We start from the raw sequence: 14,566 nt of genomic DNA, 5'->3' as shown, positions 1-14,566 counted from the left end.
TCCTAGCCCACTTGCCACCCTTCGTTGGCCCTGTTACTGATCATGGGTGAAGTTTTTAAAGCTCCTTTTATACCATTTTTGTGATGAATAAAATTAGACATTCATACATTATATGGGATATAAAGTTTGGCCATGTAGGTTCATAATCCCTCTTTTCTATGTTGTCCAATGTATGTGTGGTTTAAAGTTATACCTGTAGTTTTAGGTGGCTAAAAATCCCCTTAAGTTCATTCAGCCAACCTCTGCCCATAACTCAATTTTTGGAGGTAATTTTCAGGGCGTTACGCACTTTTAAAATTAGCACATGCACGCATAAGTGGCATGCACGCACATATCTGCTATTTGATAAACCTTGACAGCATGCACATATTTGCAGCATCGCAAATAAATGTGAACAGCGTCATAAACGGGTGGCTTAAGAGTGTTCCTGGGCAGGATTCAGAAGCACATGCACAAGTTGCTATTTTGGAAGCAGTATATGCGCATATATTACTGAACTTGTCCATACACTTTTATACCTGCTAAACGACTCGTGCCATTGAAATCGCACTTGTCTTTTTTCTGTAGTTTTTGGGTGGGAGTCTGGGTGAACTGGTGGGGTTTTAGGGTGAAGCACTGGAGTATCTAGGAAAAGTCTGGGTGAACTGGTGTTGACCGTGTTGGCAAACAGCTGATTCCAAGTTTCGCTTGCAAGTATTTTCAGAAACAGAGTATGCGCATACTTTATAAAATACTTGCTCCTGCATTTAATTCTGGGTTATTATCCATGCATTGTTATAATTATTATGTACATAAAATATATGTGCATAATTTTATAAAAGGGGGTAGAGAATATATGCGAGTTCCTGCATGACAAATATGCACATATACTGAAACATACACGTATACTTTTGTGGCAGAAATATGTAGTATTCTCCACTGTATAGCTCCCACCACATAGTTTATAAAAGAGTAGCATAAAGCTCTGCACAAATGATGTACCGCAGATGGTTTTGAAAGTTGGGCTGTAAATGTGTAAGTCCTGACTAAGCTATAGAAAATTTACCTGTATACTTCTGGGCAAAAATCTGGGGCTTTTTTTGGGGGGGAGGGGGGGTTTGGTCTGGCAGTTTCCTCTGCTCCATTTGGCTTCCAGCTCATTTGGCAGTGGCCAATGCTGACCCAGAGAGTAAAAGACCTGAGGGCAGGAATCAAATCCAGGTCCCTCTGCATGGCAGTGCATAGTGCTATACCTGCGCCACAAGGATGGGCCTCAGGGGGCGCTTTTATGTTTATTTGCAGTCTTCATGGTTTTTTATGCTGCACCATAAAAAGGAGACATGAATCTTCATGAATGGTACTAACAGATTTAAAGTAACTTCAGTCTAATGGAAATATACTGAACTACTTCTACAATATTCCCTTTCTGAGAAGGGTCTTATGCATGGACCAAGAACAGCCTTATACTGAATTTCTGTTGGTAAACAATATATAAGATAACTAGCCACACTCTAGCCTGTTCAGATAAAAAATATGACCCCTGCCTAGATTAGCTACTGTAACCCATAATTGTGACTGTAGTACAAAAAATATTAGTAGTAATACTTCTGTGGTTTACTGGCACAAAAAGAACAAGGCGAGAGATGGCAAACTCTATTGGAGAAATTACCTGATAATTTTGTTTTCCTTAGTGTAGACAGATGGACTCAAGCCAGTGGGTTATGTGCTCTTCTGCTAGCAGATGGGAGACGGAGTCAGATTTCAAGCTGACGTCATCCTGAGTACATTGACCTCACTTCCTTAGTATCCTCCTTGAAAAGCCATTGTGGATATATATTTGGCATAACTTGGTTATACTTATTAACTTGGTTAACTGATTCAACTGATTTCAAAAACTGGATACCGCCAGCGCGCTCTTTCCCAGGTCCTCCTTCTCTGGGGGCAGCTGTGGGTGGGATGCTGAGTCCAATTGTCTATACTAAGGAAAACAAAATTATCAGGTAAGTAATTTCTCCATTTCCTAGCGTGTAGCCAGATGGACTCAGACCAGTGGGATATACAAAAGCTACTCCCAGACAGGGCGGGAGGCTGCTTGTGTCCCACTTAGTACTGCCTTGAGAAGGCTGTGTCTTCCCGGGCTTGAATATCCAGGCAGTAGAACCTGGAGAAGGTGTGTAGGGAGAACCAGGTCACTGCCCGACAGATCTCGGCGGGCGATAGCAGCTTAGTTTCTGCCCAAGATACTGCTTGGGTCCTAGTAGAATGAGCCTTGACCTGTAGTGATAAGGGCTTCCCTGCCTCTATTTAGGCTGCCTTGATTACTTCCTTGATCCAGCGGGCTATGGTTGCTCGCAAGGCCGCTTCTTCTTGTTTCTTCCCGCTGTGGAGGACGAACAAGCAATCCATTTTGCGCATTGGTTCCAATCTTTCCAGGTATTGTATCAGGATTCTACCAACATTTAGGTGGCGAAGAAGGCGTGAGTCTTCAGAGTCCTTATGTTCATCAGGAGATGGTATGGAGATGGCTTGGTTCAGATGAAACTCGGAAACCACTTTCAGTAAGAAGGAGGGAATGGTGCACAGCTGTATGATTCCAGGAGTGAACCTAAGGAAGGGTTCCCGGCAGGATAGTGCCTGTACTTTGGAGATATGCCGAGCTGAACATAATGCCACCAGTAATACTGTCTTCAATGTTAAGAGGCGTAGTGATAGACCGTGAGTTGGTCTGAAAGAAGCTCCACTAGGAATTCTAATACCAGATTGAAGTTCCATAGGGGAGCCGGCCACTTTAGGGGTGGCCAAAGTTGCTTAACCCCTTTTAGGAAATGGGTCAAATCCGGATGAGCTGTTAGACAGATACCGTTCACTTCGGTTCTGAAGCAGGAGAGGGCGGCTACTTGGACCTTGAGTGAGTTGAGAGACAGCCCCTTCATTAAACCATCCTGTAGGAACTCCAGGATCATGGGGATTCTAGCTGGCTGTGGTAGAGTCCTGTGGTCCTCGCACCAGGCTTCAAATATTCTCCAGATCCATATGTATGTCAGGGATGTGGAAAACTTGCGTGCTCGGAGCAGGTTTTGAGTAACTACGCTTCTTCAGGCAAGTCCTCTCAAGGGCCAAACCATAAGAGAGAATGGAGATGAATCTTCGTGAAGGATTGGGCCCTGCTGGAGAAGGTCCCTATGTGGAGGTAGGCACAGAGGGCTCCCCGCCAGGAGTCTTTGCATGTCTGCGTACCATGGGCATCTTGGCCAATCTGGGGCTACTAGTAGAACTAGTCCCCTGTGGTGTTCTATCTTGTGGATGACCTTGCCCAGTAGTGCCATGGGGGGAAGGCATACAGTAAGACTTCCTTTGGCCAGGTCTGGACAAGGGCTTCGATCCCTTGGGAGTGTGGCTCTCGTCTGTGGCTAAAGAACCTGGGGACTTGGGCACTGAGGTAGGTGACCAGTACATCCATGGCTGGTAGGCCCCAGCGATTCACTATCAGTTGGAAGGCTGTGGTTGACAGCATCCATTCCCCCAGGTCCAGGCTCTTTCTGTTGAGAAAATCTGCTGAGACGTCTTTTCCTGCGGTGTGGGAGGCCGAGATTCCTTGTAGGTTTATCTCCGTCCATGCCATGAGAGGATCTATCTCTAGGGACACAAGCTGGCTCTTGGTTCCTCCCTGGCGGTTGATGTAGGCCACCGTTGTGGTGTTGTCTGACATTACTCGAATCGCTTTGCCTCTGAGTTTGTGGCTGAATCGCAGGCAAGCTAGTCTGACTGCTCGAGCTTCCAGGCAGTTTATGTTCCATCCCGCTTCTTCCTTGCTCCATTGTCCCTGGGCCATCAGTTCCAGACAGTGGGCTCCCCACCCTCGCAGGCTCGCATCCGTGGTGAGCAAGATCCAGTTTGGTGGGGATAGGTTTACTCCTCTGCTTAGGTAGTCTTTCTGTAGCCACCACTGAAGCTGAGAACGTACCACTTCTGGTAGTTGGAGGCAAATTGAGTAGTCCTGGGACAGAGGGTTCCAGCATGAGAGCAAGGATTGCTGGAGCGGTCGCATGTGGTCTCTTGCCCATGGCACGACTTCCAGGGTTGATGCCATGAGGCCTAGGATTTGAAGATAGTCCCATACTCTGGGGCACGCATTGGTCATCAATCGTCGTAGCTGTTCCATCAGCTTCCTTCTCGTTGGGGGAGGAAGAAAGACTTTGTTCTGTTTGGAGTCGAACCGGGCCCACAGGTACTCCAGAGACTGGAAGAGTTGCAGACTGCTCTTGCCTGTGTTCACGACCCAACCGAGCTCCTGCAGTAGGTTCTTGACTTTGCTGGTCACCTGCTGGCTCTCTTACGAAGACTTCACCCTGATCAGACAGTCGCCTAGGTAAGGGTGTACCAAGACTCCTTCCTTCCTTAGTGTTGCCGTCACGACCACCATAATTTTGGAGAATGTTCTGAGGGCGGTTGCCAGGCCAAAGGATAGCGCTCGGAACTGGTAATGGTGACCCAGTATCGCAAAGCGTAGAAAACGTTGGTGCTCTTGATGGACTGGAATGTGAAGGTAGGCTTTGGAGAGATCCAGGGAGGTCAGGAACTGCCCTGGTTGAACTGCCATTATTACAGAGCGAAGGGTCTCCTTGCGGACGTGTAGTATCTGCAGATGACGGTTGATGTTCTTTAGGTCCAAGATGGGCCGGAATGATCCTTCTTTCTTGGGAACGATAAAATAGATGGAATAGCATCCCTTATTTTGTTGGGGCGCAGAAACCGGAGTTATTGCCTTCAGATTGAGTAATCTTGTCAGAGTGGCTTCCACTGCCAATCTCTTGGTATGGGAATGGCAAGGTGACATCATAAATTTGTCCCTAGGGATGCTGCAGAACTCCAGCGAGTAACTTTCTCAGATGATGTTTAGCAACCATTTGTCCGATGTGACCTCGACCTATCTTTGGTAAAAGAGGGAAAGTCGATCTCCTATTTCCTTTTCCCATGAATGGATCGGCCCCATCTCATTGGGGGGCATGGCCAGAGTCTGCCCCCGGGCCTGTTCCTCTCTTGGTCTGTCGGTTCCGAAAGGACTGGGGCCTTCTGGAAGGATGGGGTGCTTAGAACTGTGAGTTCCTGTAAGGTCTAAAGCATTGAGAACCTCTGCCCCTGGCTCTTCTGGGTGAGGGGCGCTGGGATCTTTTTCTTTTGTCTTCCGGTAGCCGAGGCAATGGGGATTCGCCCCACTTGTTGGCTAACTTTTCCAATTCGCTTCCGAATAGGAGAGATCCTCTAAAGGGCATTCTTGTAATAGGTCAGCAGGGTGTCCTTCAATGTGTTCCTTGGCCGCTGGTTCCAGAGGGTACAAGGCTTCCAAGGCCCGACCTCCCTTAAAGCTGGCCTCCAGGGCATCCCACTCCAGGGCAATCAGTTCATGGATGGCTTCCATCATCGGGAGGTAGCATGAGGTTATACGAAGGGACACCAGAATGGGGTTCTTCTTTTGTTCTGCCATAGGGTCCATGCCTGGAATACCTAGAGCCTTCAGAGTCTGGGAAACAAGGGCTGGTAATTCATCCTTGTGGAAAAAATGAAGCATGGTTCAGAATGGTTCCAGGCCTGGAGGGATTTCTCCTCCTTCCTGGGAGCCGTCATCATCATTTGAGGTATCTGGGTCCTTGTCCGGGAGACTCTTAGTTAGGCGAGGCATTCGAGTAAGGCCGGGAGGATTTTGTGCTTCCAGCAGGGGTTGAGCCTGTGTTGCAGCTGGGGCTGATTGAACCTCTACAAAGGCTTGCAGCCCTTGGAAATTCTAGCGAGGAGAAGGTCACTGGGTCCATGTTAATCCCAGGGGGAGTCGGAGTAGGGGCCCCTGAGGTGCCCTCCTGTAGAGACATCATCTCGGAGTTGCATAGATCTGAGGAGCTATCGAATGTAGTAGCTCCAGACCCGTCCTTAGACAGTGACGGACCATGCTTTGGTCCCCTCTGGGCTTTTTCATAAAACAGGCAGGACTCTAGTTCAGGCTGCGTAGCTCTTATGTGGCAGGCTGTGCAAAGAGAATGCCTTCTGGCCTTCTTAGACGCCATTGAATCTATGTCTAGGCACACAAGTTTCAGTGCGTGCGAGAATTTGTGTGTGGCCGTAGTTATGCACATGGAGTGTGCTCGGCTATCTTGTGTGCGCACCTCGGTTGTGCGCACCGTTACGCGCGACTCTATGGAGTGCGCACAAGTTATGCACATCGGCCGCTGGAATGTCCTGCGCGTACTGCCAAGGAGAAGGGAAGATGGCTTCAACGAGCCCCGCGTGTAAGATGGTGCTCCCCTCAAGAGTCTCCACGTGTGTGGACCCTTGCACCGGATTGGGGCCTAGCCTAACCAAGGCTGCTCAACCCAATCGGTACTCCCTTTTAACTCGCTGGAAGCAGAGTCGGTACGGCGATCTGAGCTCTGGAGACCGGAGATCTGAAATTAAAGTTTCCTTCTTACCTGGTCTTGGCGCTTACTGCTTGTGCATCGGACGGTCTCCAGTTGTGGGGGGAAAGGGTTTTACTTCACTGCCACGCTCGGATGTGCACTTGCTGCCTTTCAGCCACTCTGGGGGCTAAGTCCATGCCGGGACCAAGGCACACCACTGAGGGATATCGGAGATCACCTCAGGAATTCTCAACTGGGGGAGGGACCCTTAGATATCACCGCAAGAGAGCGGGGCTCGATCTTCTTAAGGTAAATTTATCTTCTTGTTGCAATTTTCCTAACACTGTGCTATTGTATGGGATAGTGTCCGCATCTGCTAGTGATACTGAGGAAGTGAGGTCAGTGCAAGGGTATATGTACCCAGGATGACGTCAGCTTGAAATCTGACTCCATCTCCCATCTGCTAGCAGAGAAGCACATAACCCACTGGTCTGACTCCATCTGGCTACACGCTAGGAAATCCTCCTATGCCACATACAGGTTTTTAAGGATTTCCCAAATTAATATGCAAGAGAAATAGCTGCATACCATTTAATCCAAGGCCCTGGTTAATTTGCATAATTAGGACAACCAGAAATCCTAACCCGTTTGCAGCATTCAACGACCAGAGTTCACATTTCTGAGCTAAGCTGTACTGTGGCTAACAAATGGTGAAAAGTATTTAAAACAAGACATACCAAAAAGTATAAAGATAAGTTAATTGTGTGGAAGGCAATTAGAAGCATATTGTCAAGTGTATTCTCCACTGCACCTTTATGGAATGAGCGCTGTCTTATCACCTGCGGGGACAGTTTGCCACTCTGCCAGCACTGTGATGCATACCTTGGCAACATTGACTGCAGATCCATAACCAGTGGAAAATCCACAACCAATTGGAGAGATTTTATCTAAGGGAGCATCATCATCAATTTTGGCAACTGCAATTTCATCCAAAACCGTGTATTCGGTGAAGGTGCTGGTATGTATGAAGTTATAAACCTTCTGTCCTTTGCAGGTAAACCGGCTGGTGCCATCTGCCATCAGCCCCGCATATCTGCCAATGCTGTTCAATAGAGAAACCCACAAAATGACTTAGATGCTGCATAGAATGCTGAAAGAATACCCACTGGGAATATCAGAGTATACATTTTTTTAAAATTAAAATGGAAACTAACTCATTTTTCAGGCAAAGGTTACTGTCTGGGTTCTTGCAGCAGACACACTTTCCACATTGTGGAACAAAGAGTGGGATGACTTTATCTCCTAAAAAAAAAAAAAAATTAAGTTGTTATCCATAGAGCACTTTAATGGGGCAGTTTTTCAAAATGATTCATGTGGGCAAATAGGAACTTACCAGAGAGAAAAGCCTGACTGAAAATTACCTTCCTCAAATGCACATAAAACTACTTTTACCTCCGTAGCGCACATATTTTTAGCTGCGCTAACCCTCACTGTTTGTCATGAAAAGAAAACTATTAATTCTGTTTAGGGGCAGTTTGGACCCCATAAATCAACACTGGTACAATTCTGGGGTCCTTCTGATCCTAACCCAAATAGTTAATAAATAGTATAAAGTAATTCTGGAAAATTACTATTTTACAAACTTTCATTATACTTTTTGGGGTGAATTTTCAAAGATTTACATAGAGGTTGTGCACGTAAAATCCACGTATAAGTGCATAGGTAGTCTCTGTGCACAGTAAACACATTTTCAGAAGAGTAGGAGTGTAGCTGCTGCACGGAAAAATATGCATTTACAAAAAAGGTATTTCGAGGGCATTCTGATATGGGATCAGGAAGCCTGCGCACACACATATATTACATAAGTGGCGTACATACTTCTGATCATTAAACATTAGAGATATGTGGTACCAACATTTTTTATTTGGTTTGTTTTGTCATTTCTTGGTGGTGGATTTGTTAAAATTTGTTTTGTTTAATTTTTTTTAGCAGTTCATCTGCCACACCAAAAGAAAATTTAAACCAAAAAACATCCCACCAAAATAACTAAATGGAATAAAATGAACCAAAAATCAAACAAAATGGGCCTCCTCAAAGACCAGGCCTTGGGATTGGGGGTCGAACTCAAGACCTAGACCTGGTTTGAGATCTGGTCCCGTTGTCAAGGACTGGTCTCAGCACTGAGTTCTAGGCCTGGCACTAAGGCCAGCGGCAGATTCCCGAGGACAACCGGCCTGGGTATTCGCCGCCCAGGCCGGCCCAGGACACATCACGTGGTCTGCTGAGGCGGCTCTGTCACGGCCGCGCACGGCAGACCACGCGACTGGAGCGACCGGCCCACCGGGGAATGCCCGATCCCCTGATAGGCCAATCCGCCCCTGACTAAGGCCCAACGGAGGCCTAGGCCTGGTGCTGAGGCCAAACCCAAGGCTTTATCTTAGTGCAGGGGCTCAGCCTGAGGCCTGGTCCCACTACCGGAGTTTGGCCCGAGGCAGGAGCCTGGACTGAGGCCTGGCTCCGGTACTGGGACCCAGCCTGAGGCCTGATCTTGGTACGAAGGCCCAGCACAAGGTCTGGTTCATGTGCCGAGGCATAGGTTTGGCTCTAAAGACTAGGCCTGGTGTCAGGGCCCATGGAACCTGAGGACTGGTTCCTATCGCTAAGGCCCAGGCCCAGGACCATAGCATGACCTGATGCCTAGATCCAGAGTCAAGGACCAACCTGAGACCTGGTCCCATCATAGAGACCTAGGCTCTATGATGGGCCACAAGGCCTGGTCCCCTTCCTGACGCCTGGTTCTGTTGCATCTAGGCCTAGGCCCGGAGGCCTTAGACCAGGTCTTACGACATCTTTTTTTCTTCTTTAGTAATTGAAAAATGACACCATCTGCCACATCCCCCACCCAATTCTTTCCATCCCATCCACCCACTCATTCATTGGGCCTCTATTTGCATCTCTGTGATTACAGTACACTGCAATTCCGGTGCTGCAAGTGGGGGCCCGATCAGGTACTGGGTGGAATAAGGAGGCCATATTTTTTATTGTATTTACCGGGGCAGGGAGAAAAGGGGTAGCACAGACTCTCTTTATTTTTTTCCTTTGAAGTGATTTAGGGGGATTGGCCAGCAGGGTTGTTAAAAATTTATGGTGGGATTCCTTTAGTTTCATTATTTATTTATATCCTGCATAGGACCACAATCAAACTTTTTTTTAAAAACATGAGTGCCCCTTAATCAGATGTCTTTTGAAGATATCTCGTTAAGTAGGATGTTATCCGGCTACATAAGGCCAGATGATGTTAAAGCTAACCAGCTGTAGCCCCTACTTGTGGTTGGCATAGATGCAGGGGCACATAGGGTTCGTGGGGCTGTACTCCACACTTCACTCAATCAGTTCTCTTGGGCATCAGGACCGGGTTCTTTTCTGGTCGGGTGGTGGGGGAGGAATCTCTTTTCCAAGGCCCAAGGTGGCAGGCATACTTGGAAACTCTCTGGATTTGACCCGGAGTCTCAGGATTTAGAGACTCAAATCCGGGTCTCTGGGAGAGCACCCAGGATCTCCAGGTGTTAAACATCCTCCCCGTTCCATATAGATTTTTATGTAGCACAGAGTAAAGAGATGGCAAGTACTAAGGCACAGGGGAGGCAGGCAGGAAGCCAGCAGGGAGAAGCCTCACAGCCTTCAGCTACTTCCCTGACTCTCCCTTCTGATTGGTTCTGGGTAGCATAAGGAGCCAATCAGCAGTGAAAGAAGGGGAAACAAGGGCAGTGTTCAGGAAAGGCTTTGGTCCTCACAGCAGTGTTGCCACCCTCGCTTATTTCCTGCGAGTTTGGGCTTTTTTTTTCCTAGTGATTCGCTTTTTTTTTTTTCTCAACTCGCGGGTTGCTTATTATTGGGCATTTTTTCTGTCAATTGCGTTTTTTTGGGCTTGGTGGGTAGGACTTGTGCCCAGCTGTCCCTGTGATTGGCTGCTGCTGCCGATGAGGCCTGTCCATTGTCAGAGAAGCACATGGGCAGACAGGCACTGATGGCAAGCAACAGTATCTGGTGACCAAGGAAGATTTTATGCAGCATGGCAGGCTTGAACATTGATGGGAGTGAAGCACTCAACTGGCAAGAATAATAAAAAAAAAAAGGAACCTGGAGGGGGAGGAATGAGTGTGCTAGGAGGGGAATAAGTTTGAGAGGGCCAGACATGTGCTGGGGGGGGGGGGGGGGGGGGGGGGGGGAATGAGTGTGAGGAGGGCCAGACATGTGTTTGGAGGGGGAAGGAGTGTGAGGGGGCCCCTTCCAAACTGGTGAAAAAATGGAAAACTTTGGACAAACTCATGGCAACCTCTCTCTCTCCCAGGGTGAAAGCTCCTGATGGGGGATCCTCAAAATTCTTAAATAGTCTTACTCACAGTTCTCCTCTTCGGTTGACAAATTCAGGTCTTTATTAGGAAAAGTCCAATATGGAACAGCGCAGCTTTCCAGATGACCCACCTTCGGGGCAGAAAGGGTGGCAATAAAAACCTTCCTCCCAGATCTTCTCCAACCAAGCTCTGCCTTAACTAAATCCAAGAACATCTTGCAGGGGGTCACCACCACCACCACCTTCAAGTTTAAGGAATGGAGGGGGCTGAGTCTTTCCTATCTTGGCTCCCGTAGGAGAAAGACTCCCCCATATTCTCCTCCTAGGCCCAAAACCAGCAGTCTCACAAAAAACTTCAAAACTTATCAAAAGTCCAAAGAATACTTTGGAAGTTACTCAACCAGACAAGGAGTGACAGGAAGAGGAATTTATCCTCACCTGAAATCTCAGGGATGCAGACTAGTGGAGTCTGACCCCCAAGAGAGGAACAACAATCCCTCCAAGGAATAAACTCCTACTCCCTCTAACTGCAAAAACCAAAGCTGCACTGCCCACTCTTGCACTGCTGCAAGCTGCTTTTATAATCCCAGGGGCCGGCCATTCCAGTAACATCAAGGGAGGAGCTCTTCGGAATGGTGCCTCCCCTCTCCCTACTGCTAGCTCTGCCAGTAAGAACTAGAGCCAGATCTCGTAATGAATCCATAGGATCATTAAAAAGCCATATTCAAAAGCTGGTCAGATAACTTTAATCAGGGATATTCAGGGTAATGTTTATCCTGCTAAATATCTGGGACAAGACAACCAGCTAGCTTTAGCCAGACAACCTGTCCTCTGGTCGCCTCATGCTGGTTAAAGGGACAGCAACCCCTGACAGCTACCAGCTGCACATCCACAGTCAGGAGTATCCCTGGAAGATACTGTTTTAGAAGTTCTGCCAATTACATCGTCCACGCATAATGGAAAGCAGCAAACTTGTCAACAGCACGCTTTGCCTCCCAGCATAACTTTATTAGCAAAACACATGTGCAGTGCTATTTGTTGGAACCTTTCCAGACTCAGTGTGGCATGAAAAAAAGGATGCCACAACTCTTTCAGGGTTTCATAGCATCCACAGAACAAACCACTTAAAATGAGGAGGCCTATATATGCCTTCAGTTCAGTTATCATCCTGATAACATAAAGCAGCTGCTTTATGTTATCAGAATGACTTTCATTTTGCTCCCTGTGCTCTCCCTCCCTGTTTGTCTCTGTCAAGAGTATTGTGAAAATATTGTCAGACATAGACAAGGCAAACATTTCTGAAATATTGCCTCTCTGGCTTGCTCATGTTGGTCCATCTTGTTCATGCACAATGTCTTTGACTGTCATTTGCCACAGCCTGCCATTTCTGACTCTCATGGTAACAGCATCCAAGATGAACTTAGGGGATGGTAGCTGTGGCTCCCTGGACTGTGAAACCCTAGGTCTGCCTCTGCTATGCCAGCCACAGGATAATTGGAGAAATTGGCAACTTGATTGCTGGAACCACCAACTTCTCCCCAACACTGCAGGATAAACTTTCATAGGAAATGTGATCTGCAGGTTCAGAGTAGTCATCGCCCCCTGGAAGAATTCTGGATCATCATCATTGGACTATGTCTCAAAAGATGAATCACCTACCTGGAAACTTTTGAATTCCAGTCACTCTGAGATTTTCGTGGATTAGTGGGGGTATGGGGGTGTGTATGTGTGTGTGGGGGGGGAGGGGTGATATTATCACAGATTCTCTTATATACACTCACACACACACAGAGTTTACTCTCTCACACATACATATTCCTTCTCCCACACACACTCTCTTATTCTCCCACATACATGCTAACTCACTTCTCTCCCTGTTTCACACACATGCCCGCTCACTGAGTCACAACCTCTCTCTCTCATATGTGCCCATGCCCATTCACACTCTCATACACATATGCCCACACACTCTCTCTCTCACTCACTCTCATATACATGCTCATTCATCCTCTCTCCCCATCCTGAACCCACCCGCTCTCCTTTGGGCCTGTAGGGCAGCGGCAGCTTCCTCCTCCCTCCTCCTTTCCTGAGCCCGTGGTGCAGCAGCAGCAGCAGCAGCTTCCTCCTTCACCTTCAGGGCAATCCAGCAGCCTCTTTCTCCTTGCTTTTGGCCCACAGGGTGATGCAGTAGCTTCCTCCTTCCGGTCTGTGTGACCAAAAGGAAACCTCCTTCTGCTTGCAGCTGTACAGGCCGCTGCTCTCATTACGTCCTCCTTTCTGCTGACACAGCCAGACATTCCTCCTTGTTCCCACCGACGCGGCCACGAAAAAGTCACCTGGCCACGTGGGATGCTACCCTCAGCACAGCCAGAGTTTAAATAATGTTGGCCTAGAGACCCTACAATTCATTTAGAATTCCGGAGTTTTCAGGACCAAATCCAGAGTTCCCCAGGCATGTGAATCACTATCGTCATCCATGACAAATAGTTCGCTCATTTCTTTAGACTAGACAGTCACTCTCTTAGATCAAACAAATTAGCCTGCTGATGTCCACCTAAAAAGTGCAACTAAAGCTCTTGAGGCCAGGGGTAGACAACCTCCAGTCTTCTTGGATACCAGTCTGCTTGGGTTTTCAGGATATCCCTAATGAATATCCTGGAAACCCAAGCAAATTGGTGTTCATGAGTATTTGATGTTGCCTACCCCTGCTTGAGGAATAGTTAAATGTTTTTGGTTTATTTCGAATGGCATTACTTAATGTAATTTGTGGTGAATGATTTTATTATTAATAAACAGTTTTGCATGCATTTTCTTGTGACATAGCTTATTACAATTATTAGTGTATTAAACCTTTTGGAGTTATGGGTATTCCTTATGTATATATTACTGATAAAGTGAGTTAATGTGAACTTGATTCAAGTTAAGCATCAAATTTAGCATTTCATAGGTGACAATGCACTTTAGTAAACAGGGGGTCAAAGTAAAAAAAAATCCACTTTTCACAGTTGTTTTCTTTCGGGATGAAAGTTGTAGCACACCTGCACTCCTATCAACCATCACTTGTTATCCTAGGAATACACACCGTGCTGCATGAGTTATAAAATTCCAAATCAGAAGCACGGAAAGTGGGGTAAATATAAATGTGTTATCAAAGTTCAAATACTGCCTGATGTTTGAGATTGTATTTTGCAAAGCGAGTACAAGGAAAATACATTTTGGCACCTGCACAGCAAAAGTGGAGAGCAAAAATGTGGATGCACAGGGGAGTTTTCAAAGTGGGAAAACAGGAGAACAGTGCGGACACAGAATGGGACTCAAAGTAAGGGAAGCAAACAGAGGGGCAACACACAACCGGCTAGAGGTGGCAGAAAGTGGTCCAAAAGAAAAAAATCGGGAGAGACAGAATGGGAAAGTGGGTAGAAAGAGGCACAAAATGGGGCCAGGGGAGTAAGGAGGCAAGGGAACCAGAAGATGAAGGAGAAAATCTCATTTATCAAAGATCTATCCCTGCTCTGTTCCTATTGGAGAAAACCTTTGATAAATCAACCAGAGTAGGTGTGTGGGGGTCAAGAGCTAATTGAGAGATCCTAGAGCTTTGTTGGTGAAGCCTCTATTTGCGGGACTACCAAGACCATTGCGAAAAGCCTATGATTTGCCCTCTGGGGCCGATGGCCTAGACCAGCGTCTCTGTCTTCACACTCCGCCTCAATGGACTATTCAACATTATTCATACAGTGCTAACTATAACGTTCGTAGAAATGGGAGTGCCTGCACCGACGTGCCTTCCGCATCCAAGTTTCTATAGGAAAATGAGGAGGACAATGCTGCTCTTTCACCATCTGAA

The 14,566-nt window shown here is 47.1% G+C and overlaps 1 protein-coding gene across 1 annotated transcript in view; it reads right to left on the bottom strand.

The window, feature by feature from the left end:
* The window catches only part of LOC115089273 (alcohol dehydrogenase 1-like), a 46,310-nt gene that overhangs the window by 13,793 nt on the left and 17,951 nt on the right, over positions 1–14,566 (bottom strand). Inside the window, exons 4-5 of the mRNA XM_029597398.1 lie at positions 7,583–7,670; positions 7,251–7,470 (exon numbers count right to left, since the gene is read on the bottom strand). Coding sequence (XP_029453258.1) covers positions 7,251–7,470; positions 7,583–7,670 — 308 coding nt within the window. The remainder of the gene's footprint in view (positions 1–7,250; positions 7,471–7,582; positions 7,671–14,566) is intronic.

Source organism: Rhinatrema bivittatum, chromosome 1 (genome assembly GCF_901001135.1).
Source record: "Rhinatrema bivittatum chromosome 1, aRhiBiv1.1, whole genome shotgun sequence".
NCBI classification, from domain to species: Eukaryota; Metazoa; Chordata; class Amphibia; order Gymnophiona; family Rhinatrematidae; genus Rhinatrema; species Rhinatrema bivittatum.
Note: the sequence above shows the minus strand (reverse complement) of the source record. Positions and strands in the feature narration are given on the sequence as shown.